The following is a 26,154-nucleotide window of genomic DNA, read 5'->3' on the forward strand; positions in this document are numbered from 1 at the left end:
GGGCTAAGCAGATCCAGTGGAGGGAAGGCAGGCTCCAGCTCAGCCTCAGCTGGTGCAGAAGGGCCTCATGTGCAAGCGTGCCGCGAGCAGGTCCCTGTGCACAGACACAGAGAACCACACGCACATGTGGCCACTTCCCCAACATTCTGCACAAAGCCACTGTGCCCAAACTGGCAGAACTGTGGCCATGAACCCACTTCCATGACACGCCCATACTTAGCCAGGATGCTGGAACCCAGGCAGGCAGCCACATGGCGCGGTCACATTACCGACAGGCATACAGATGTGCTACACTCACCAAGCCGGGCGTGTCAGGACACTATCACATGCATGTGAATCAGGAAGTGACCCACCCACACTGGAGAAACGCTGGTCCACACAGTTATGCATATGCCAGACATACACCCACATACGTGCGCAATCATACACAGAGGTGCCACACAGGAGACGGCCCGACCGACCTGCCCGTGGGACCACAGCCTCAGACAATCCCATCTACCAGCCTCGCTCAGACCAAGGACTCAGGCCATATCAAACAGACACGGTGTCAGTGGAATGGGACATTTAATTGTCTCTAGGGGACAAGGAATGCGGGGCCTTTGGCAGAGCCCTGGCTAATGGAACCCACAAAGGTGCCCATCAGCCAGTGCCAGGCAGGGTGGCAGCCTCAGGGCCTGGCTGACAACAGCCAGCACTTGGGCTGTTGCTTAAGACAATTTCTGAGACTAGTGGGTAAGGAATGTTGCCTTTGAATGGAGAAGAGGGGGCTAAATTAGAGAGGGGGAGGAGGGGGGCTTGGGTTGCGGGGAGAGATTCTAAGGTCGGAAGGCTAGGAATGACAGGGAGTTGGTCACAAGGTCCTTCATGGCCGGCGGTGGCTGCGGGGGGACGTGGTGATGGAGTCCAGTGGGCTCAGGCCAGTTTCAGGAACTCCTGCAGTGTGTTTTGTTCCACAGCCTCCACGAAAAGCTCATAGTCCTAGGCAAGGGGAGGGGAGAGATGGTCAACCTGAGTGCTGGTGTTTTGTCCCTGGTCTGACTGACTTTTGAGTCAGCAGAAGTCCTACACTTCCCCACTCCCAACCCCCGGGGTTCATACCCCACAGTACTGGTCCCCGTTGACAATCTGGGGTGGGGTGGCCTTGGGGTTGCCCGCCAAGGCTCGCATCTCATCCCGCAGGGCGTTGTCCTGGGAGATGTCCACTAGCTGGTACTGGATGCGCTTCCCATCCAGGATGCGGGTCACCTCGCTCTGCTGGGACTTGATCTGGGGGTAGAGGGCGGGCAGGGGTTAGTGAGCAGGCTGGAGGATTTACGGGGGAAACCTGGGCAGAAAGACAGGGACTGTGGCCAGTAGTTTTTGTGTCCCTCCACACCCTGGGCGAGGGTTCTGGCCACTAGGGAGTTAGGAGGATGAGTCAGGTTTGCAGCGGGGCAGGATGAGAAGAGGGACCACCATGCGGAGGGGAGTCAGAACGAAGGGAAGTGGGATAAAGTTCAGAGTGGAGAGAACCAGGAACTCAGCGAGGGGAAGGCAGGGCAGGCCTTGGAGGCAGGTTAAGGGGCCACCCCTGCCTAGGTACACACAAAGTGGGGGAGAGGAAGAGCACGATCAGGACGTGATCGGGGTCGCAGGGGGGTTGCAGAGAGTGCGTGTCTGAGAGATGGGATGGGCGCGGGCAGCTCGTCCTGGGGCTGCTAAGGATCCAGGATGCCCAACGGAGGAGTTCAAGGCACAGACTCGGGGCCCGCGTTGGGACTCGACCCAGGAGGCCGAGCCCCGCACCTTCTCGCCCCCCGCTCCGCCCTGGGGGCGGGTCTCCGGCGCCGGGCCGTAGCGCCCGGACTCTGCCGCCCAAGCTTTCACCCGGGGCGTGCACTCACTTCGCGGGAGCCGGTGACCGACGTGCTGTAGACGCGCAGGCCGCTCATGCTGCGGGTGGACTGGCAAGCCGACAAGCGGACGGATGGCTGGCTGTAGCGGCAGCCGCACGGCCTGGAGACGACGCCGCCGCGCTCGGGAGCGGTTTCCTTCCTGCTCTGCCCGCGAGTCACCGCTCTCAGGACCAATGGGCGGCGCGGGCAGGCGTGCGGCCGGGGCGGAGCCTGCGCGACCCCGCCCCGCGCGCCGCTGCCCCCTCCCCTCCCCCTCAGTGACGGGGCGCGCCGAGGACCCCAGTGCTGCGCGAGGCCGTCCCCTCCCGCGCCTTCCCTGATCTGGGGTTCAGCGTGAGGTGGGAGGAGGGGGCTGGTGGCCGGAAAGGCCAGGGAGGGCCTGGGTGACGGCTTGGCAAAGGCCTTTTCAGCGTCGCCCGGGTTTGCTGCACCCAGCTACCCACCCTCAGTGCCACGATAGCACGGCACAGCTGGAGCTTTGAAGGCTTGGGCTGTTTTGAAACCTACAGTTCCTTGGCTAGGGAATCTTGCTCCAAGGGACCCCTTCCCACAGTCCCCGGGTGACACTCATACATGGCTAACCCCATGGCACACCAAAGCAGGGACAGCCCCTGCTGGGAGATTTCCCCACAAGTTCCTCTCTACTCAGGCAAGTCTAGACAAGGAAGGGTGGTGGCCGGAGACAGGGCCACACCCTCAAGGCACCAGATGGAGGCCAAGGTAAGAGTTTGCTAGCTCTAGAACGGGTGGAGGCAGCAGTTGGTCGGGACTCCGGGGAGCCCGGCCCGCCCTTGTTCAAGATCCACAGCTGGGTCTCAGGGTGGCCCTAGCTCAACTGCAACCCCAGATGGCATTCTAAAGCTGCTCCTGCTCCCAGAAAAAGTCCAGGGGGTTGAGAGACTCATCAGCCCAAACTGGGCTCAGCTGTCTGTCTGGGGTTGGCCAGGACTGCCCTCACAGGCCCCCCACCCCACCCCAGGGCTCAAATAGCAGCCCAGAAAGACCACCTTAGCTCCGTGAGGCAAACAGGGCCCTGCCTGGCTCCAGGGAAGCCACTTCCTCAGAGCAACCTAGAAGCAGACTTCCTCTCAGAGACTTACTGAAACTCTTTCCAACGACAGACTTGCTCAATGACTCAGGGCAGCTTCACCCAATAGAAAGTAGTGTCAGAAGAGATCTTATTTGTCCCTTTAGAGAACACCAGAGGAGCGGAAGTGGTAGAAACACAGATGAGAGGCTGGACCTGCCAAAGGTCCCTCCTTGCTGCTGTCTGGGGAACTTGGCTAAACACCCGGGCCTTGGTTCCAATAAGGCAAAATGAGGGGTGGAGTAAGGGATGGTGATAATGGTGATAGAAAACTGAGGAGTTTGTTAAATATTTTATTTTGTAATCAAAATAGGCAATACAAACCAGTTGACATAACAAGGATTCATATAAATAACTGCTTATAAACTTTGAGGAAAAATACCCGTGAGCATGGTGGCTGGGCTCCCAACACAGGGTGGAGACCAACCAGGCAGCTCTGCTTTTAGGAGGCAGGAAGGAGCCCAGAGGCTGAGGGGATGGCTGGGTGGGGCTGCTCTGAATGGAAGGGATACATCACTCCATAAATAAGACACAAAATTGTAAAAACACTTAACGAGTCTCATTCAGACCCAAGAATGAGGTCCAGGATGCTTCTCTGACAGCTCAAAGCTTAGCAACAAACTCAGTGGCTGGCTTCTGAACTGCTCAGTGCTCCTCCATACCCTTACAAAGCCTTGGCTTGGCCTGGCTCCAGATCTAGAGGAGGCCTGGGGCCAGCCCAACAACCGGATACAAACAATTGTGTTCTGAGATGCTCCATACATGAGGAGGCAAGAGAAAATAAAAAGCACAGGGTCCCCAAAGGCCCCAGAGAAACAAAACCCAGCAAATACGGAAAGCTAGAACTTAGAGCCAAGCTATACCGGGTACTCTGAACTTTCAAAGGGGCCCCAGAGCAATAAAAGGAAAGGACCCTACCCTTAAACAAAAGAGAGGCACAAATCAGGACTGGGCTCTGGCCTCAGCCCCAGGAGGAGGAGGAGAGTAACTTGGCAGTTGCCCTGTGGCAATATGAGGGAAAATCCTGCCCAAACCCAGAACCAAAGAGAAGAGTTTACAAGGGGGCTACCTGGATGGCCTGAGAACAAAGGAGAAGGGAGCTGTGCTAACCACATGGCCAGGGCCCCATGGGACAGAGCAGCTGGAGAATGGGGTATCCTGTAAAATGGCATGACAGCTCAGATTAAGGAGACCTGGATACAATCCCTAGGCCAATTCTAGTGGGTGCTTTGCTAATAAACAGATCACCCTGAGGCATCTGTGAGAACAAGAGTCCTGAGGAAGCAGCAGTGGGACCAGGCCAAAGAATACCCCGAAAGCCAACTTAGATCCCAGGCAGGCTAGCCGACTGGTCTGAGAATTCTCACATGGCCACTGTGACTGGTACTCAGCCTTTCCAGTGGACATCAGCAGGACCAAAGTATGGAGTGGGAATGAACGTGGATCCATCCAGAGGACGGAAAAGGGAAGTGAGCAGCCTGTTTACCTTTGACGTCAGCCTGGGGCTGGGAACAGTCTGTGAGGACTTATCAGTTAACCTGCAAAAGTTAATTAGTAACTCACCCTCAAAGGGTAAATCAGTATGACAGGACAAATGCAATCCAACAAGGCAAAGCCAGTGTGGGGCAGGGCAGGCACAGTTCCTTAATCAGCCCTTGGCCCCAGATGCAGGTTCTTACCCCCCTCCATCCCTTCTCTCTGGGAATAGCAGCAAATAGGAGGCAAGAGATTGTCAGGGCAGGACCTGCAAGACTGGGCTCTCAGCAGACCAGATCTTCCCTGGGGGAACGGAGTCTATGCCACCCCCAGCATTCCTCACTGAGTGACACAGTTTTCTCCCATATCCTGGGCATATCTGTCTGACATGGTGGTCCTTAAGTCCTCGATGTCACGGCGCAGCTGTTGAACCTCTTCTAGTTTCCTCCTGATCACATCTGGCTTCTGCAAATCTAGTTGAATCCCTGGGTGCTGTGCAGCTGGGGAGAAGAGCATTTCAAGAGAATGTTAGTGAGTCAGGAGATGCTTTCAATGGAGGGGGTGGTATGGATACGCAGTACTTTGAGACCCATGGTCTTAAAACACATGTTTTTAAAAAAGCAGATGGGGATAGTGGGCTGAAAACTTGCTAAGGGCCATTTTCTGTTTGTCCCGCATTCAAGTACCCATAAGGATGACTGTTTCCAAAACAGATTTACTGAGTATCTACTTTGCAAAACACATAAACTCCCAGGGGCAGTGACCAGGTCTACAGAGCCTTGATCACACAAAGGATGGGAAAATTGGATGGGGGTGACAGAAGAATGAAAGCCACTCTCTCCTGTGTCCCAGACTGGCCTGAGGACTCACAGTGAATGCCCAGGAGCAGGGAGAGATTGGGGTCATGGCCCTGGGCCCTCTGGGTCACAATGCTACAGACAGCCTGCAGATCTTGAAGGCAACTGGCCAACTCCTGGTGCAGTTCAAATGCCAGCTGGGCTGTATCTGGTGAAGATGGAGACCCTGGTTGGGCTTGACGCAGGTGTTCCTGGAGTGTCAGATTCTTCTCGATCAGGTCCTGGTTCTGTACTGAAAGCTGAGCCGACAGATGGGCAAACACATTAACCCAAGCCCAGGGAAGGGCAGACTATTTATACATGTACGTGAATACACGAGTCACAGGGGATATCGCCCCCTCTCCACCACTACCAACAGGCTTAGCACTCCCCCTATTCCCAAAACTGGGCCTAAGTTCTCCTGCAGGTAGGTCAGGCCCATAGGGTTCCAGTACTGGAGTCTTCCCCAGCAGACTCTGAGTCATCAGCCTCCAGGTTTCTGTTCAGGAACCAGAGAAGATACTCCCGCCCCTCGGAACTCTATCTGAAGGCAGTCCCTCAGCCAACTCTGTTAACCAGGCTATTAGAGGAGGCTTAACGTGAACTGTGAAATCTGAGGAGACACTGGTTTCAATCTCTCCCTGCCACCCTGACAAAAGTGGCCACCAGCCAGCCTGATCAGAGTGTGTCAGAGGAATAAAGGGGGCAAGAAAGACAACAATACAGCTAGGGGCCACTGGGTGGGGGCCTGAGGGAGCTAGGAACCTGGAGGACACAGCACTGGAATGTGCCCTGCTTGCATTTTTACACCTTCACCTCAGTAGAATCAGGCTTTTCTACAAAGACCAGCTATTCATGTATGTCTGTGTCTCCTTCTCTCTCTCTCTCCCTGAACAGCTTAACCCATTTTCCCCTCCCTCCCTCTATTCTGTTTTAAAAACACTGAATAGAGTTCTTCCTCCAGTCCCAGCCTTTCACGTACACTGGGCCATGTGACAATCCCAGCTCTGAGAGACTCCTTCCTAGGTCAGTGAACCTGGTCACCCCTTGCTGACAGCTCTGTATACTCCATGAGGACCACTGAGCTCTCAGTCTTCTTGAACCCTTCCTCCCCAACCCCACAAACCTGTGGCTAAAGGAAAACAAAGGGAGAGAGACTGACTTCTTGCATCCAAAACACATTCCTGGGTAAATATGGCCTAAGATGGGATTACGACCTTTAACAGAAAGGATGATGCGGCATCCCTTTCCATTCTTCTGTCAAAAACAGTTGTTCAGCAGGGACCTCTCAAACATGAGGGCTCTTGTGGGAGTAGAGATGGGGAAGGTACACTGAGAAATCAGGCTTGTAGAGGCAGTACCACGAGGCCCAGATGCTGCTGCTCACCTCTTTCACGGCTGTGCGAAGCTGCTGCAGGGCTGTCTCCCTCCGCTGGGCCTCCTCTTTCAGGGCCTGGCTTGCTCCTTCTTCCTGAGCCACCTCCTGCTCTAGGCTCTGAATCCCAGGGCAAGGAGTGGTAGGATTGCATATGAGGAGTAACAAATCTGGTTTAGACCATGTCACCTCTGGCCTGGACTATATAGTAAAGCCCTACCCTGCCCATACACGGCTTAGAGATTATCTTAGAAAAGCCCTGATCTGCTACTTCCCTTTGAAACCCTCCTATAGTTGCTGACCAATTAGAGGTCAGCTCCTCAGCAGGGCATTCCAGACTAGTCTGGCCCTTACCTACTTTTCTAGCCACATCTCTTTTCACCTTCCACACAGCCTCTACTCCAGCCACATCAAATGACTGCACAGCCTTCATTCCCAAAGGCTCCAGCTCCAAACTTGCTCACTCTCCTTCCCCTTTGTCTAGGCTACTCTTCTGCTCTACAACCCAGGAAACCTTCAAGGCCCACCTGAGCCTTCCTTAATCCGCAAATCAGATTCTATTAATCCTACTCTTGCTCTGCTACTCATACTTCCATCATGGCTCATGAGTACACTTGTTGGCAGTGCACATGGTTCCCCCCCTCTCCATAACTTTCTTGAGGGCAAGAAATGTCTATTCAGTTGAGTTCAGTACTTACTGAACACTGTGACAGGCACTGAGGATACTGAAAAGAATACCAAACAATACCAGTCTTTGAGGAGCCCACAGCCAAAGCCCTTGAGAATACTGTGTATTAAATGCTTCTGACAGAGATAAGGGGTAGGAGTGCTCCCACAGTCACCTAATCTAGTTAGGAGGGAGAGGGGGAGAGGGAGGGAGAGAGAGAGAGAGTGTGTGTGTAGGGATGGTCAGGGTCAGGGAGAGGGAGGTATTTATGTTTGTTATTTTTTGCCTCTCATTCTATTCATTCCAACTCCCCTCCCCCAATTTTGAAACTTATTTGAATAAAGTATTTAAAATTTTTCTGAATTTTCCCATTTTGTATTAATAAAAAAACTGCCAAAGGAGAACATCTCATCACCATGAAATACCCAAGGTGACAGTTTTGAATCTACTTGATTCCAGCAAATTCATCTGATATTTTAATTTGCCTGAGAAGTTTCATCATGGGTAAATGTAAAAGGTGGGACTTTTGTGGGGCGCCTGGGTGGCTCAGTTGGTTGAGCATCTTACTTTGGCTCAGGTCATGATCTTGCAGCTCGTGAGTTTGAACCCTGCATTGGGCTCTGTGCTGACAACTCAGAGCCTGGCACCTGCTTCAGATTATCTCTCCATCTCTCTGTCCCTCTCCCACTCACACACTCTCTCTTAAATATAAATAAAATATTTAAAAAATATATATATATTAAAAAAAAGTTGGGCTTTTTCAACCTTTTTGAGAGCTGAGGGTTTCAGGGTATGTATTTGAGACACATTAAAAGCTCTACTAGGAACCTGGGATTTTAAACGGATATAAACACTCACTAGGCTTGACTATCTTCTTATAGGACTTGAAATAGGGGAACTAGACAGACGTAGCCCAACCTACATGATGGCAAAGGCAGGACTGCAGCTTTGAGCTGCTCTCAGAGTGAGTGCATTTCACAGTTTTGATGAGAAAACCTCTTTTGGAGTCCAAAGAGAACCTGAGTGCACCTGCTTTACCTAGGGTTTTTTGGAGAACCCAATTAAGGACACCTCCCTACTCTGGCCCAAAATAGAAACCAGGAGTTGTCTTTAGTTTTTCCTTATTCTCTAACCCCCTACATCTTGTCAGTCACTGATTCCTCTTAATTCCACTTCTTAAAATTCACTTGAATCTGTCCCTCACAGCTTCTTCTCCTTGCTATGCTGCCAGGTTCCTTCATCATCTCTCACCAGGATTTCTGCAATAATCCACCAGCCTCCAGCCTTGTTTCTCTCCAAGTGCCAATCTTTCCACACTCAAGCCTGAGTTGCAAATCTGACTACCTCACACCTAAATTACATTCTAGTCGCACTGTCAGTATGGAGCCCGATGTAGGGATTGAGCCCACGAACTGTGAGATCGTGACCTGAGCCAAAATTGAGTTGGACTCTTAACCGAACGAGCCACCCAAGCGCTCCGTGTGCTATTCCTTCTATCTGGAATTCTAAAACCAAAGTATTCAGCTCTTCTTTGCCTAGCTAACTTTTCCTCCTTGTTCCAGGCTCATGATCTCCAGAAACCCTTCCTTAACCTGCCCTGCTCTCACTGACTCTTCTGTGCTCCCCCAAAGCAGCAAGGACATTGTTCTCATAATACTGTGCTAAAACCTCTTCCCCACAAGATTGTAGGCTAAAAGCACTGATTGGGTCTCATTCTTGCTATACTCCTAACACTGAGCAAATTGTATGACACAGAATATAGAGTTGGCCGAATTCTAGAGATTCCATCAAGTCCTGCTCACCGTGTCATAAGGACACCAGCTCACCTGTACTTGTGAACGCAGCTGATCCATCTTCTGTTGTTGCTTCTCCACAATCTGAAAGGCAAAGTTATCAAGGAAGGCTATAAGCACAGGCTGATGGTAAGGTCAGAGGGCAAGAGGCTACATCAGGATCTATGGTCTATTAGTGCCACTGTGGCTATAGCCAATCAATAGTGAAACCAGGGTGAAAGCAATTTAGCTCTACTTACAGAAAAAAACCCAGATTCCCTATCCTAGCTAGCTAGCTTCACACTTCTGCACTCTACTCACAGAGAGGTTTAAATAGGAATGTAATGTGGACTATGACCACTACTGGGAGGAAGTGGGGAATTCACTCGGATAACTGTGGGCCAGTAGAATAAACTTTATATATAACCAGTGTACATTTTAGTTCTTTAGTAGAGGACAGGACCAAAAATTCAGTTTAATGAAGTCTGGCCTATCCAGAGCTGTGATGAATGCTATTATTTATAGCTTTGGTCACAAGGCTGTTCAAGGAGAGACCACGAATAGGCCATTTCCTGTCCTTTGAGACCTCAGGTATTCTCTGAACCATTTCTGGGGTATATTTATTTATTTTGAGAGAGCAAGTAGGGGAGGGGCAGAGAGCGGGGGGATAGAGAGAGAATCCCAAGCAGGCTCTGTGCTGTCAGCACAGAGCGCAAGCGGGGCTCAATCTGATGAGCTGAAAGATCATGACCTGAACTGAGATCAAGAGTCGGACACTTAAACAACTGAGCCACCCAGGTGCCCCTCTGGGTCTTTTTTTTTTTTTTTAACCTACCTATCAGTCTCACTAATAGGTTTGGACTCTTTCTTCTCTGCTAAATTAGGGCCACTTTGCCAGTTAGAACTCTGCCCAATGCAAGAGGTTCTGTGTGGGGCCTAAGCCATGAATGAAGTGCACCAAGCATCAATGTACCATTTTGGAGCATCTAGTTTGGATGTTCAAAAGCATATCCTCTCCTAATTCTGCTTGCCTGTTGTAAGAATAAATATCTAAAATGCAAACTTATTATGCAGGGGTGACTTCTCAGAAAAGAGAGGGAAGTTCTGGGTAATGCATCTTAGGTGGCCCAGGGCCAGAAATTCATGGTTCCTTCCCAGTACACAATCTTCTCTTCCTTCTCAGCCTGCCCTCTATTACAGCCTGGACACACTCAGTCACCTTTCGGAGGGAATCACATTCTTTCTGCCAGGACTCCATTTCCACTTTTGGACCTTCTCCCTGTTGGGCTGGACCTTCTCCACTGGCCTCCTCCACACACTGCTTATCTTGCAGGCTGAAAGACAGTGGCCTCTTTAAGAATTTTGAAGTCAGGCAGATGTGGCTTTGACTCCTGATTCTATTATTTATTGTACGTTTGGGGTAAGACACTCAGGCCTTTCCAAGCCATATCTGGGGATAACGTGTTAGGTCTGTTGTAACATAGGGTGTACCACACACAAGTTGCCTAGCGTATGTTAGTTCTCTTCCCTAGAGGCCAGCATCTATCCACTCTTCCACCAATTCTCTACCTGCCCAATGCTCTTTTATATTTGTTTTGATATTTAAAAATAAACACTCATCACATGTATTTAGATTATAAAAGTCATACATGTATACTGTAGAAATTTTGGAAAACAAAATCTTTTTTTCTTGGCACACATAGTCTGGGGCAGGGTCAACTTTGACCCCAACCTCTCTTCTGACTCCAACCGAAGGTCTCCTCCAATGGATCCCCACAATCACTTTCATTATGGCTCATCTGCTGAGACAAACAACAGGGTCACTATGGTTGAATTTGGGATGAGAAATCCAATCCATCCCATTAGAAACTGGATTTGGTCCAAGAGGCTGTCGAAACACAGCCATCACATTTTCAGAAACTGCAACTGATATGGAAGAGGCTCTCAAAATACCCTGAGAGTACATTATGGCATCTTGTTTTGTTCTTAGAACCTGTTGTGGCAATCGAGAACAATCCCTAGGGCTGAAGAGAAACAGATGTTCCTAGTAGCCTTTAGCTTACAAGGTTCAAAATGTAGATCACCCCCCACCCTCCACCCTTAACATCAGGATCTGCTTTTGCAAATATACAGTTAACTAATTTCCCAGTATATAAAGTAGTTCCCTTCGCTCAACACATACATACTCAAGGATTACTATCCATTATTATTATTATTATTATTATTATTATTATGCCAGGCACTGGGTTGGACCTTCCAAAGGATATAATGACAAACCCCCACTGCACTACTACACCCTCCACTCTCCATCTCAAAGACCTATTCCTTGCCCATAAGCAGCTATCCTATTATTCATATTCCAAAGAAACAGAGCTTAGAAAAGTAAAGTGATTTGCTCTAAGTCACACAGGTAGTAAGTAGGATAGACCTAACTCTCCACTCCTTTCCTCAAATACACAAGGGTATTTATTTACCTATGTCTACTGGAGAATTCTGCTCCTCTCTGTCTCAGGCTTTCCAGTTGACCCTCCTTCTCTCTGCAGGCTGCCTGGGTTTCCTCCAGCAAACTCTCCAGCTCGGTTACTCTCTCCTGCAGCTCTGTACTCTTCAATTCAGAATCCTTAAGCTGAGAGACAGGATCCCATACTTTCGGTCAATAAGCCAAGGAATACTGCGTATCTCAAAAAAATGTGCAGTCCAATTGCAAATTGGACAGATGTGAGTCTGGACTTGACTCCTTTGGGTTTTTCCTTTAGGAAGCCACAGGGTAACTGCATACAGCAGAGGCTGAGGAAGTCCCCCTGCTTGGCCACTCCTTGCTAGCCCCAGGTATGCCCAGACATTGCTGCTACCTGCTGGCTCTGCTTCTGATGATCTTCCAGGGTGGGCAGGTCAGCCAGGTAACGCTCCAAGGTCTCAATACGCTGCTGCTTCTCCCGGTTCTGCTCTGATTCCTTCTGACATTTCTTTTTCAAATTATTGATATGTTTATCACGACCCTTGACCTAAGGAAAGAAGTCAAGAATCTGTCTCCACTGACTCCTCTAGGACTCTGAACATCACCTTTTTTTCTGAAATGACCATTGTCTCTGCCCTTAGAGCTGTAAATGTCGTTCTACTACAATGAAGACAGGGAGCTGTTCAAATTTTGCCATTTGAAATTAGGGCATAAACTGCAGAGTTAACACACCTGAACGTTCCAATCAAGGGTAGGGAAGAAGGGCTCCTTGGGGAGTTTTTAAAAACTGGTAGCACTTCTACATACAGGCATACCTGGGTGACACTGCAGGTTTGGTTCCAGACCACTGCAATAAAGTGAGTATCACAATAAAACACGTCAAATGAATTTTTTGGTTTCCTAGTTCACATAAAAGTTATGTTTACACTACACTGTAGTCTATGAGGTGTGCAATAGCATTGTGTCTAAAAAACAATGTACATGTCTTAATTAAAATATACTTTATTGCTAAAATATGCTGATCATCATCTGAGCTTTCAGCAAGTCTTAATCACAGATCACAGGTCACTAAAACAAACATAATCATAATGAGAAAGTTTGAAATACTGCAAGAATCACCAAAATATAACACAGAGACATGAAATAAGCAAATGCTGTTGGAAAAATGGCACCAAAAGATTTTTATCAAGGCAGGGTTGCCACAAATCTTCAATTTGTAAAAAATGCAGTATTTGAGACACACGATAAAGTGAAGCACAATAAAACAAGGTATGCCTGTAATAAAGAATCCATCTGGTTTTTGTCCTGGGGTTCTGGGAAAAAACTTCTATACTCTTAGGATTTGCCAAACAATATGAGCATCTTTGTTATTCATAGTGGTCTGGTCTGTTCCAGTGAAATAGGTAATGCTTTCTTCCCTGAACAGAACATGTGATTTAAAGCTAAGCAATCATCTGGAAGGGCTAATGAGACTGTAAACTTCTTGAAAGGAGGAGCTGTGTCCATTTTGCTTATTATTATAGCCCCCACACATAAAAGCCATAGCTCAGTGCTTGGCACAAAGTGGGCACTCAACCAAGATTTGCTGAATGTACACTTTTTCTCCACTATTATGGTTTTTTCTTTGGCTTATGAAAAAAGGATGCTAGAGAAAGTAGAGAAAAAGTAAGGCATATCTACTGATGTCAAAAGGAGACACAGACCTAATTTAATCCAAAGGTAAGAAAGTACTAAGAGTGGATCCCTGAAAATCAGCCAAAGGCTTTATCCCAGGTATAATCTCTACCCTTTCAAGCTCTAAACCAGTGAGTCTCACATTTTAATATGCATCAGACTCAGCTGGGAAACTTATTGAAAATGCTGATAACCAACTCTGAATTTAAAAAAGTGGTGGATTACCCAAAGACCTTTATCTCTTCTTCTAAAACATCTCTCAAATGACAGGAAGGAAATTAGAGTACTAATTTTAAAAAGCTAATAGAGGAAGAGATAAAAGTATATGAGAGATTTCAACGTGTTTACAGAAGATGAAAGTGGACAGGGGATAAATTACTCAAAGAGTTATAACCACAGTGGGCATTACAGACAATTTGGAGAACAATGTGCCCTTCACACCCTCCCAGAACTTCTCAACTCAAAGCACCAGGTACATCTGAGGCAGGTATCAGCCATAGATCTGAAAAATAGGGCACTCATTGGAAGTCTATATACAGGTTAGCTGGATACCATTTTCACCCTAAGTTTCCCCAATAGGAGACTGCAGATTTATTCTCCAGAGAAATCAGAGAGATTCCAGACTCAAGGATATCAGTCACAGCAGAGCGTGCAGCACTGGGTTGTAAGGAAGTATAAGTAAAAATCTATATAGAGAACTGTGGGACTCTAAGCCTAATCTCCTTCTCAGTATTGAGATCCTAAAAGCCAAAAGCATTCCTGTCCCTAGCCTCACAACTAGGCAGGAGGCTGAAGATTCTTTTCTGGAGAGAGTGAGGTAAGATACTCAGATACTAATATTTGAGGGTCCTCGAGAGAGAAGGTAGTCCAAGTCTGATCATCCTATAGTGAACTCCACCAGTCAACTATCATGAAGCTAGAGCTTCTATCCAATTTTTAAATACTTCATTCTTAAACAGAAGTGCCCATTCATTCAAGGATCACTAAGCCTCTGACATGAAAGACACCAAAACAAAATAAAAGGTTCTGAAAAAAACAAGAAACAATACTATAAGCAGATGTAGACATGCCAAAATTATAATCAGTATTATCAGAGAGAGAAGATATTGCATCCATGAGACAAAACGAGCAAAAATCTCAGGAATATACTCAGAAATATAGAGAAAAGAAGAGTTAAGGGTAGAAATCTTTGTGGAGTGGAGCTGGGCACAGAGCTACTAATATTTATTATAAACATATTGGTATTTTATTATTTCAACTTGGATACACGTATTTTGATTAAAAGTTTTTTTTAACAAGCCTCTAAGTCCTTGCTATACCAGTGGCACCAACATCACCTGGGAACTTGTTAAAAATGCAAGATCCTAGGCACACCCCACCCCAGAATTACTAAATCTGGATCTGTATTTTATTTTATTTTTATTTTTATTTTTTTAAATTTTAATGTTTATTTATTTTTGGCAGAGAGAGAGAGAGAGAGAGAGAGCGCGCGCATGAGCGGGGGAGGGACAGAGAGAGAGGGAGACACAGAATCAGAAGCAGGCTCCAGGCTCTGAGCAAGCGGTCAGCACAGAGCCCGAAGTGAGGCTCAAACCCACAGACTGGGAGATCATGACCTGAGCTGAAGTCAGACGCTCAACCAACTGAGCCACCCAGGCGCCCCTGGATCTGTATTTTAAACAAGATCACCCAGTGATTCTTAGGCACATTAAAGTTTAAGAAGCACTGATCTAGTTGATTTTGATGCAAGTGGACCAGAACTAAACATTATTAAACTGGTCCCCCAAGAACATCTGCATTAGAGCAAACTGTGAACAGAAGCAAAGATTTTAAATTGGCTCCTTCTATGATGACCAATCTTGGCCTAAGGCAATTCTTTGTTTTGTTTTTTAATGTTTATTTATTTTGAGACACAGAGAGAACACAAGCAGGGGAGGGGCAGGGAGAAGGAGGGAGAGGGAGAAGGAGATGGGGGAGGGGGAGGGGGAGGGAGAATGAATCCCAAGTTGGCTCTGTGCTGTCAGCACAGAGCCCAACAACACAGGGCTTGATCTCATGAACCATGAGATCATGACCTGAGCTGAAATCAAGAGATGGATGCTTAACGAACTGAGCCAGGCACCCAGGCGCCCCACTCTAAGGCAATTCTAAGAGCACTAGCACAAATGTAAAAATTCCCAAACTGGCTGCACACATGGAATTCTTCTCTACTTTTTAGGCAGAATAAGGAAAAACCAGGCTGAATGATATAAATTTACCACAGGTGTTTAAACACTTGCAACAGTACCATCTGGTATGACTGCCCAGGCTGGTTTTCTACCCAAGCCACCTGGGGGCCTATCACGACCTGGGGTAGTGAGGGACTTTGTCTGTGGTACTTTTGTGGAGATAAGCAAAAAGGAGAGGTGCCATTTCCAGTAGACCAGTCCTGCATGAAAAGTCAGTGTAAGATCTTACCCAGTTGGCTCCTCCTAGTTCCAAGAATGGGGGCCAGAAACAGCTTAGGGTTTGACAGGAGAGGGCTGACTGCCAACTCCTTTGTGAATTAGAGAGCTACCAGCTCCTTAGCTCACCCTTTCTTCCTGTTTCTTCCCCTCCTCTGAGTGCTTCTGCAATGCCACTTTGAGTGATTCTCTGATGAGCTGGATTTCAACTTCTGAAGCAGAGAGTTTCTTTTCAAGCTCCATCTTTTCTTTGCTTAGGGCTTCTGTCTTCTGTGCAAACTGCGCACGTAAGAAAGTGTTCTCTCGCTGCAATTCCTGCATAAAGATTCTTGATATGTGACTGTTCCTTACCCTTACAGCCCCATGTACTTTACTTATCCTCAGTATTCTTTGTGGTCAAATATCATCTTTCTCTAAGAATTTCTTTAAGTAGTGCTTCTCACTGTGTGGTTCTAGGACTAACATCTTCAGCATCACCTGGGAATTTGTCAGAGATACAAATTCTTGAGCCCAACTCCCAGCCCACCAACTCAGAAACTCTGGGGATAGGGCCCAATAATCTGTGTCTTAACAAGCCCTCCAGGTGATTCTGATGCACACTCAAATTTCAGAATCACTGCCTTAAAGCAACGCCTGAGGTGCTAGTAGTAAAATGGAAGGAACACAGGATAAGATCTCAGAAGACCTGTGCTCAAGGCCTGGTCCTCCTCTATTTTCTACATGACCTTAGGCAAAAATTCTTCCTCTTTCTTGAGCCTCAATATTTTCATCAGCAAATTAGAGGACTGAACTAGATTTTATATAAGGGCCCTTCTCACTCTAACATTCTGATGCCATAACATAGAACACAATCTTAATAGGTCCACTAGGTGGCAAAGCCAGTACTATAATCTGCCTAATACCCATCACTCAAAAGCTCATATTGCAGAAGAAGCTTAGTCAACAAAGCAAGATTTTTTTTTTTTAGGAGCCATTGCCATTAGTGAAAACATGGCTTCCTTTAGCTGCTTCTAGACATGGAAGAATAAAAATGAGAATGGCTGTAAATCCTGTTACCTCTGCCTCCCCCTCCATTTGGCTAAAGGCTGGGAGATTAAGACTTAGAACATCACCCAACTCTAGAACCTTACTATGTACCTTGCTCTGCCTTCCTCTTCTCCCAAGTATGTCCTGACACCAAGGCATACCTGATTTTACCCTTAAATCTTTTCTGCCCCCACAAAGGCAGAACAGGGGATGCTTTATAATTAGGATGTCTACTCTTTGAGGGCTTTGCTTTGTCCTTGCTTTGAGGGCAAGGACATTTTACATCACTTGATCCCTTTTCTATCTCCTGGATACCTAACAGTACGAAGCAAAGGGAAGATACTGAGTTATGACCATCAGAATACCATTCTGGCTGCCAATGCTTACCTGCAGCCTCAGCAAGCAGACATCCCCGAAGGGGGCAGGGCGGCCCAAAAGGGCACTGTGGACTTGTAGTTCACTCTCTCGTACTTTCTGCTCCAGCTGAGAAATGTGCTTCCTTTGCCTGCAAAAGCCAGCAGAATGAGGTCCAGGGTCCTGACACTAACCTACTTGCAATATGAGCCCCCACCTTCCTTAGTTGAGTACAATTCATAGCATATAAAACAAAGGCCTTGCATTACGGGCAGTATTGTTTTACTGAAGGAAGAAGAGAAAATAAGAAAACTAACTTGGGAAATAAGGAAAGATCAGCTGCAAAAAACTGGCTGCCCCCTACAGGCACTTCCAGAGCCCCTGAGGACACACAATTGGCCTATCACATTAGTCAGATAAAGGACTCGGTGCTTATCAACCTAGCTCTACCAAGAGGCAAGGTGTAGACCCAAACAGAGGGGGATGTGCTATCCTTGGGAAGACCTCATTAGGTGCCATCAATGGGGGCTGGGAGAGCAGAGGCTGATCTTAGGGCACCCCTTGCCCTCTTACTTGTCAATGAGGAGCTCCTTTTCCTTCAGAAGGTGTTCATTACTGTTCAAGATGCTGATCCATTGTGCTGGTTCTAATGTGGGCAGTGGAGGAGCAAAAGCAGCGGGATGGTGGCAGACGGCTCCATTCTGAAGCTGGAAGACAAGCAGGCCCAGAGAGGCTTGACCTTGACCCACAAGCACCTGAAAACACCTGAGGAGTACCCAGCTGGGTCTCTAGTCAAGGTTCACTTTGGCTCAGCCTGAGAAGGCCCAGTGTTTATGAAATAATTTTAGCTCTGATGCATGACTGGAAAGAACCTGCCAGGGAGACTTCTGCCAACTGGACACTCCCTGCTCAGAAAGGCTCTAGGTTCTAAGAAAAGGTCACTTATCTTTCATTATCTGGCAAGAGAGGCAAACCAGGAGCTAAGATGTCCTCACCAACCAGGAAAGGAGAATGTATCCTGCTTCTTTCCTTTCCTTTCCACTCTTAAGCAGTACAAGGCCTTTTTTTTTTTTATCTTTTTAAACACAAAATTGATATAATAGAAGGAAAACAGGAGTTTAGAGATGGGTTTTAAACCCTAGCTCTGCCACTTACCAGCTTTGTGACTCTGGACAGATTACTTATTCTAAGAACTTGGTAAAATTTTTACATTTACCTCATCAAAGTGCTACAAGATTTAAATAAGATTCTGTATGTGAAATTCCCTGCCCTAGTGACTGGTACACAGTATGTAGTACATAATCATTGTTAATGTTATACTTTTTGGGGTCTTCTGCTGTAACCCTCTACTCTGGAGGACCTATATGGTGTTTAATTAGACCACCAACATGGCATTCACAAGCCTTCACTTCCTATCTACAAACATCTTCTCTTTTTCTTACAAATGTTTTCTTTAGAATAGAAATTTATAGGACAAAACCTATATAGTTCTAAGATCTGCACAGAACCTGTGAAATCCAAGGAAAGGGGTCTCTACCTGCATTTGCTCCATCTGTAAACGGATCAACTCCAGCTGCTGTCGACACGTGCTGAGCTCACAAGATCGCTCACGGGGATGCCAAGGGTCAGGGTTCGGCTGCCATACCTGAGAGGGTATAGGCTTGGAGAAGCCAGGAGCAGGCTGGAGTCCCAAAGGGAGCACTCCACTGCTGTTAGGGTGAGGTCCATTCCGCTCACATACCACCCCACTGCCCGGTGCCTTCTTGGTCTCAGGCAACACTTTGTATAACTCCTTGTTTGTGTCGGCTCTTGGGTTGTGGAAGTGGACTTGGTAGTGGGGATCTGAATAAAATGTCTCCATCACCGCCGACTGATTAAGGGTAGACTCCATACTGGGAATATCAAACTTCCTCACCTCTTCTTCTCTTTCATGGCCCACTGCTGGAAACCAGGACTGCTCAATTCCATTTTCTCCGGTAGCACCACAGAGATACATGAAATCTCTAGATAGGCCTGGAGAACGTTTCATTGCACCAAGGTCTCCATTTCTTGTCATCCCCACACCTTCAGCCAGCCCTGATAAAGGGAGTTTGGAGGAAGAGGGTCCAGAAGGTATAGAATTTGGCTTGGCAGGAGAGGTCCCCAAAGTAGAAGGTATCACATGGGCTGTTGGAATGGTTATGTGGCTTTTGATGGGCTGGAAAGGAGGGCTGCTACTTGAGCTACAAAAATCTGCAAAGAGAATAGTTTTCCGTAAGTCAAAACTGAAGGAGCATACTTTTTTGAGTATGGCTGCCACACCAGACATTCTCTGTCCTGAGACCAGGCAGAGTGGACACTATTATCACAAGTATCAGGCAGAAAGACAAGGCAGCCTAACTTAGAAGTATGTATTCTAGGATCTCAAATGCCATTCACAAGGTAAACCAACCAAAGGCAACATTAGCTTTACTTTTAACTTACACTCTGTCCTTTGTATACGAATAAAAAATCTTGCCAGTCAACAAACAAAGCTTAAAACTGAACTTAAAAAAAAAAATCACTTACTTAAGGGAAATGGATTAGGTCTTACTCTTCTGGGAGTTGGGGAACTCTCAAGCTATAATCCGATCCAATAAAAATATTCTTTCCAAGGGAGGGCTGCCAGAATCCTCTGTGGCCTCCAAAAGCTTCCCAGCAAAGGTAAGCAATGAATCTAAACTATCCAAAGAAAAAGGTACAGTGGATAGTGCTGCTCTGTATCCAGGACAGGGAGTACGGCATCTGAATCAGGATTCTATTCTCTCTCCCACGCACCAGACCTGACTGCCTGGATATGTGAAGTTATTCTTAGTAACTCTCAGGTTTCACTCCAGCACAGTAAGCACTCTCAAGTGGGTACACACTGAAATCCTCTATTTTATATTTTGCCTTTCACTTCCCCCTTGTTTGTATCTAACTGTGACTTTTCACTTTTCCTTTAGATTCGATTTATGTTTCCTTTAGCTCTTGATTGGTCTTGGGAGACAACTCTCTGATTAGCTCCGCTGCAAAAGGTTCACATTTCTACATTATTTCCAACTTTCAAGTACTACTCTGAAAAAGATTACAGGGTCACAGAACTAATGTGCCAAGGAAGTGGACTGCAAGCAAACAACAAGACAGTAATATTAGGAAACATACCTGTTACTTTCACGAGGAAAAAACTGAGTAAGGGGACAAGGAATAGAAATGCCTTCGTTTTTCAACTATGTCCAGTACTCATTTCCAAACCAAGCACATCTACCATGGAGAAGAATGGACTACCAATTTAATTCATTTCTCTTTTTCCTTTCCATCAACCAACATGGAACACACTCAGCTAGTGAGGACAGATACTATAACCTTACTATAGATTGGCTACCATCTTCTGATATGCATTTGTAAGCAGCTCTTTAAAAACATGGACATGCCAAATTATCCCTTATCATGTATGGGATAAGGCAAAGTATCTAATCTCTTATACTCAGATGATCTTGGGGATATAAAAAGCCATACTAAAACAAAACAAAAACCAAATCAAAACAACAACAGTTATTTCTGATAAATGTGTCTGCCTCTCAGGACCAAGACAGAAGAACATTTCAGAGGCAAAGGATACAGTTTTTGATGTCCCATAACATAAACATAGGAATAGTCAACAAGGATAAGGTAGACTGGTGGTGATGAAAACTTCCAAGGATAGTAAGCTCCCAACTTGAAATCCTCTGTTAACAACATCATAACATCCACTCTCACCAAGGGTCTCTGCTCTCAAAGTATAATTATGGAACAGAAGACAGTGAGGTTGCAGCATATGAGGGGCTGCTATTATTACACTGAACTTTGCGACACCTCCTTCCATTCTTCATCTACAGCACCATTCACTCTTAAGACTCACCAAATTCAATTTTGAGCCCACAACTCCCAAAGTAATAATGCCAAAACCAAAGCCAAGAAGAAAGGTACCAAATGACCCAGGAGAATATGGTTTTCCTAATTTTCTAGGAGTGTGTTTCATCTACAGACAAAAGAACAAAGGAAAATCTTGGGGCGCTCAGTTGGTTAAGTGTTTGACTCTTGATTTCGTCTCAGATCATGATCTCACGATGGTGAGATCAAGCCCCATGCTGGGTTCTGCACCGATGATGTGGAGCCTCCTTGGAATTCTCTCAACCTCTCTGCCCCTCCCCAACTTATATGTGCTCTCTCTCTCTCACACATGCACACAAACACACAAACTTTTAAAAAATAAAAAAATAAAAAGAATAAAGTAAAATCTTCATCACTTGTCACTTATCTATTAGGTTTATCTACTTATAGTAAGGAATCTGCTGTGATTCTGATAAACTGGTATTAAATGTCAAGTTACACCTTAAGTCTGGTTTGTATTTTGAAACAAACAGCAACACTTATTTTCAAAAGGGCCACTTACCTTCTACAATTTTCAAAGGCTTTCAAAATTTAAAGTATAGGATATGTGATTTTTTGGAGAGAAAAGTCTACAGTTCTCAGAATCATTGGGTTTTGGCCACTTTAAGGGTATTCATATTTCTAAATCTCTCAACAATACCCACTGCCCTGCTCCACCCTCTCTCCCCCAATTCTAACAACTCTGCTTTCTTGGTAAGGGGTAGATTTCCCTATAACTCTTTTTTTTTTTTTTTTTTAAGTAGGCTTCATGCCCAGCGCAGAGCCCAATGTGGGGCTTAAACTCACCACCCAGAGATCAAGATCTGAGCTGAGATCAAGAGTCAGACACTTAATGGACTGAGCCACCCAGATGCCTCAGCTATTGCTAAATCTTGATCATTTCTGTCTATATCTCATACTGGTTTATGAAGTAAGGTAGTCTGAACTAAGCCAGAGACTATTTCAGTCTTTAGCAAAGAGCTGAAAGCCTCTGAGTTCTCAAGTATATATCTCTACCAGTCCCTTGAGAATCTTCAAGGTAAAACATCTTAATGAGGGGTGGAAACAAAACCAAGCCTGTTTAGTTTAAAGATGCAACAATGGAAAAAAAAAAGATGCAACAATGAACTATATTTTATACCAGTCAAAAGGGTTCTTGTCAACTGGGCTCCAAACAAAACCAAGCTAGATTCATAAACAAAATGAACAAGAATTAAGATAAAGACCATTGTACAAAACTGTTTTGGCAGAGAAGACACCTTGGATCCTTTAAAAAAAAAAAACAAAAACAAACAAACTTCTAGACCAATGGCTTTGGTCACTATATCAAGGCTACTATAATTTTGGGGTGCCTGGGTGGCTCAGTCAGTTAAGCGTCTGACTTCGGCTCAGGCCATGATCTCGCGGTTCCTGAGTTTGAGCCCCGTGTCGGGCTCTGTGCTGACAGCTCAGAGCCTGGAGCCCGCTTCGGATTCTGTCTTGCTCTCTCTCTGCCCCTCCCCTGCTCACGCTCTCTGTCTCAAAAATAAATTAAAACATTAAAAAAAAATTTTTTTTAAGAATGCACAAGAGGAAATATATATATTTTTCCCCCAAAGGAATAAAAAGCATACAATCTGTGTAATGATGTGACTGAATTAAATACAGTCAGTCAATTCAGTAGGCAGAGTATCTAGACCACTGTTTGATTTTTAAAAGATTATTTAGTCAAAATGAAAAAGGTTTCGTGACTGCACATGTAGACAAAACCTAGGGGCGCGTGGATGGCTAAATCAGTTAAGTGTACGACTCTTGATTTTGGCTCAGGTCATGATCTCATGGTTCCTGGGATCGAGCCCGCATCGGATTCCATGCTGACAGAGTGCAGTCTGTTTGGGATTCTCTCCCTCTCTCTCTGTCCTGCTCATATAGGCACACACGCTCTTTTTCTCAAAATAAATAAACTTAAAAATTTTAAAAAACAGAAATATAACTCACATCCATTCAATTCATCCACTTGAAGTGTACAAGTCAATGGTTTTTACTATATTCAGTGGTGTATAACCATCACAAAAATCAATTATTGAACATTTTATCACCACAAAAAGAAACGTCTTATCCTTTAGCAGTCACATTCCATTTCCCCTAACTTCCCTAGCCTTGGGCAATCACTAAGTTATTTTCTGTCTCTATAGATTGGCCTATTCTAGACATTTCACATAAATGGAGTCATACAATATGTGGCCTTTTGTGTCTGGCTTTATTTAGCATAAATATTTTAAAAGTTCATCCGTTTTGTAGCATGTATTAGTACTTAATTTCTTTTTATTGCAGAAAAATGTACTATTATATGGATATACTACATTCTACTCATCCATTCATCAGTTAATAAACATTTGGGGTTGTTTCCATTTTTTTGGCTACTATGTATAATGCTATGAACATTCCTATAACAAGATTATGTGTGGAAATGTGTTTTCATTTCTTTTGGGTAGGTGGAGTGGAACTGTTGAGTCATAGGGTGACTCCATGTTTACCTTTTTGAAGATCTGCCAAACTGCTTTCCAAAGCAGCTATAACATTTTACATTCCCACCAGTACTGTATAGAGGTTCCAATTTCTTTAGATTCTCACCAACACTTGTTATTATGTTTTTGATTATAGCCATCCTAGTGGCTGTGACATCTGATAAAATACTAGTGACTAGTTTTGTGACTTTAATCAAGTCATCTAAACACTTTGAAATTCAGCTTTTCTCATCTGTAAAATGGAAATAATAAAATATTTCATAGAGTTCTTAAAGACATTAATGAAAAATGTAGAAAAAATTTAGTATAGTATCCATCACAAAGTATTTAATAAATAGTTTTTAGTTATTATTATGAGGTCCTCTGCCCTCTAAGAACTATCTAAATGCAAAAATAAAATACTCTTGGGGCACCTGGCTGGCTCAGTTGCTAGAGCATGTGACTCTTGAGCTAGGGGTTTTGAGTCTGAGCCCTACATAGGGTATACAGATTAAATAAACAAACAAACTAACTAACTAAAAAGAAAAAACTCTTGTAAAGTACTGTCTGGCAGTTATTACTTAATTTATGTGCCCCCAAAATGGCAGGCACAATAAAGATACAAGATTGCAGAGAGGGAGATCAGTAATGGGTGGAAGGGATGAGAAAAGTCTTATCATACACTTTACTAGATTTTGAAATATAAGATCAGCATAGCTGGGAAGGGCAAGAGGAGGTGGAAACAGCACGAATGGGCCCAGATTAAAGAAGGAAAGCGCTCAGGGACATGTGTCTGGCTCAGTAGGTGGAGTGTACAACTCTTGATCTCAGTTGGTGTTGTGAGGTCAAGGCCCATGCTGGGTGTGAAGATAACGTAAAAAATAAAATCTTAAAAAAAAAAAAAAAAAAGGAAAGAGTTCAGATAGCCAAAAATAACAACAAAAGTTCTGTGCTTTTTCATAACATAATAAAACACCATACTTGGTGACAGTTAAGAAATATGTCTGAATGGGTGGAATAAGGCCAGATCACAGAACTCAGCAAGGCTCCTGAACTTTATCCTCCAAGTAACAGAAGCAGTTGAGAATTTACAGGAAAGGAAAACTATGAAATCAGGCTTTTAGAAATTAGTCTGGCAGTAGAGGGAAACACTTGAAGCCAAGAAACCTACTAGAAAGTTGTTTAAGATAGGACAAACAGTAAAAATTGAGAGGAAAGGACCAGTTGTAAGAAACATGGGAGTAAGAAAAATCAAGCAAACTCCCTGGCTGAAGGGACTGAGTTATGAATACTCTGGAAATGACAATATACCTGGAACACAATGTGAAAATGACAACACATATTGGTAATCAAAACATTAATTCACACTTACCCTCTGCAATGTCTGAGCATGATGTGCCAATGGCTGTGTCCCCACTGTCAGCTACACTTGAACAGCGGCTGAAGCGACTCCGAAAAGCCTCTGAGATAACTGGGGTCTGCCATTCAGTCCCCAGGGAACTGCCCTTTTGAATTACACCGGAACCTGAAACAAGTGTCATTTCCCACCTTTAGTGTGAACCAGCTGATATAACCCCCACAAGACTGTTTAAATAAATCACTTAAACCTATGAAAAAATAGCAGCACCCTACCCTTCTCTCTCCTGTACCTATTTCAGTTACTCTGAGTTAGTTAATTTTATTTTTTTATTTTTGAGAGAGAGTACAAGTAAGGGAGGAGCAGAGAGAGAGGGAGAGAGAATCTCCATGCTGAGCATGAAGCCCAGTGCTGGGCTCAATGTCACGACCCTGAGATCATGACCTGAGCCTAAATCAACAGTCAAACGCTTAACCAAATGAGCCACCCAGGTGCCCCTAAGTTAGTTAATTTTAAATAGAAATAGCATGAGAGTTGAGAATGTTCACAGACAGAAATAAGATTTACCAAGAACCCAGAAGTACTGGGATGGAAAACAATACTATTTAATAGTAGCTACTACCATGTTTTGAAACCTAGAAGCCATAACACTTTATCAACATGATCTCATCTTCCTTACTGAACAGTATCATCACCCCTATTTTACAATGGATAGAGCTGAGATTTGAACCCAGGTTGTTTAGATTCCAATATCCACATTCTTTCCCCTTACAGGGTTGCTTTTGGCATTCTGAGCATGACAATTCTTCAATGTGTAGTCTATATGTGGCAGGATGGCTTAGCATCCCTGGTCACTATTAAAAGCCAGTAGCAGCCCTAACCCCATCCCACCATCACTGTGAAACCTGAAAATACCTCATATGCTTCCAAATGTTCCCTAGGTTAATAGGCAGTCCAGTCTGTTGTTGAAAATCATTGCTTGACTGAACAAGGATACCCTGTGGGCAGGGTGAATCCAGATCAAGGTAAGTCTTGAAAGTCAATCTGAAGAGTTTAAGACTTTGAGTGCAATGCAAAGAAACCACTAAAATTTCCGAGTGGGTAAGACAAAACAAGACTGATGAGATATTTTTAATTCTGTTAGCTTGCTATTTAAAGGCCAGTAAGTAGAAAATATTCAATAAATAATTTGCTAGTATTTATTGTTTAAAAACCACTAATTTTCTAAACCGTATCTGATGATCAGTGTAAACAGACAAAGAGGAAATGGTGTCTACTTATCCATTTAAAGTGTCAGAGTTTGAGTTGAAATCAGAAAATAAAGTTCTACAGACTTTT

The 26,154-nt window shown here is 45.1% G+C and overlaps 2 protein-coding genes across 9 annotated transcripts in view; both read right to left on the bottom strand.

Annotated features, from left to right (window-relative positions):
- Positions 1-547: 547 nt before the first annotated feature.
- On the bottom strand, positions 548-2,064 carry SH3BGRL3 (SH3 domain binding glutamate rich protein like 3). Its single transcript, XM_047873755.1, has 3 exons — positions 1,884-2,064; positions 1,099-1,266; positions 548-978 (listed from the first exon to the last, which is right to left on the bottom strand). The coding sequence occupies exons 1-3, from the start codon at positions 1,929-1,931 to the stop codon at positions 913-915; spliced, it is 282 nt and encodes a 93-aa protein (XP_047729711.1). The 5' UTR covers positions 1,932-2,064; the 3' UTR covers positions 548-912.
- A 1,195-nt stretch (positions 2,065-3,259) lies between these two features.
- CEP85 (centrosomal protein 85) overlaps positions 3,260-26,154 on the bottom strand; it is a 35,150-nt gene continuing 12,255 nt past the window's right edge. For 3 of the 8 annotated variants that reach the window (XM_047873740.1, XM_047873739.1, XM_047873741.1), the window contains exons 3-14: positions 24,832-24,984; positions 18,602-19,296; positions 17,638-17,771; positions 17,098-17,215; positions 15,814-15,999; positions 11,961-12,113; positions 11,583-11,734; positions 10,328-10,442; positions 9,163-9,213; positions 6,682-6,789; positions 5,329-5,554; positions 3,260-4,958 (exon numbers count right to left, since the gene is read on the bottom strand). In XM_047873740.1, coding sequence (XP_047729696.1) covers positions 4,798-4,958; positions 5,329-5,554; positions 6,682-6,789; positions 9,163-9,213; positions 10,328-10,442; positions 11,583-11,734; positions 11,961-12,113; positions 15,814-15,999; positions 17,098-17,215; positions 17,638-17,771; positions 18,602-19,296; positions 24,832-24,984 — 2,252 coding nt within the window. In that variant the 3' untranslated portion in view covers positions 3,260-4,797. The other 5 variants (XM_047873742.1, XM_047873743.1, XM_047873744.1 and 2 more) reach the window with 5 other exon arrangements.

Source organism: Prionailurus viverrinus, chromosome C1 (genome assembly GCF_022837055.1).
Source record: "Prionailurus viverrinus isolate Anna chromosome C1, UM_Priviv_1.0, whole genome shotgun sequence".
In the NCBI taxonomy this organism is placed as follows: Eukaryota; Metazoa; Chordata; class Mammalia; order Carnivora; family Felidae; genus Prionailurus; species Prionailurus viverrinus.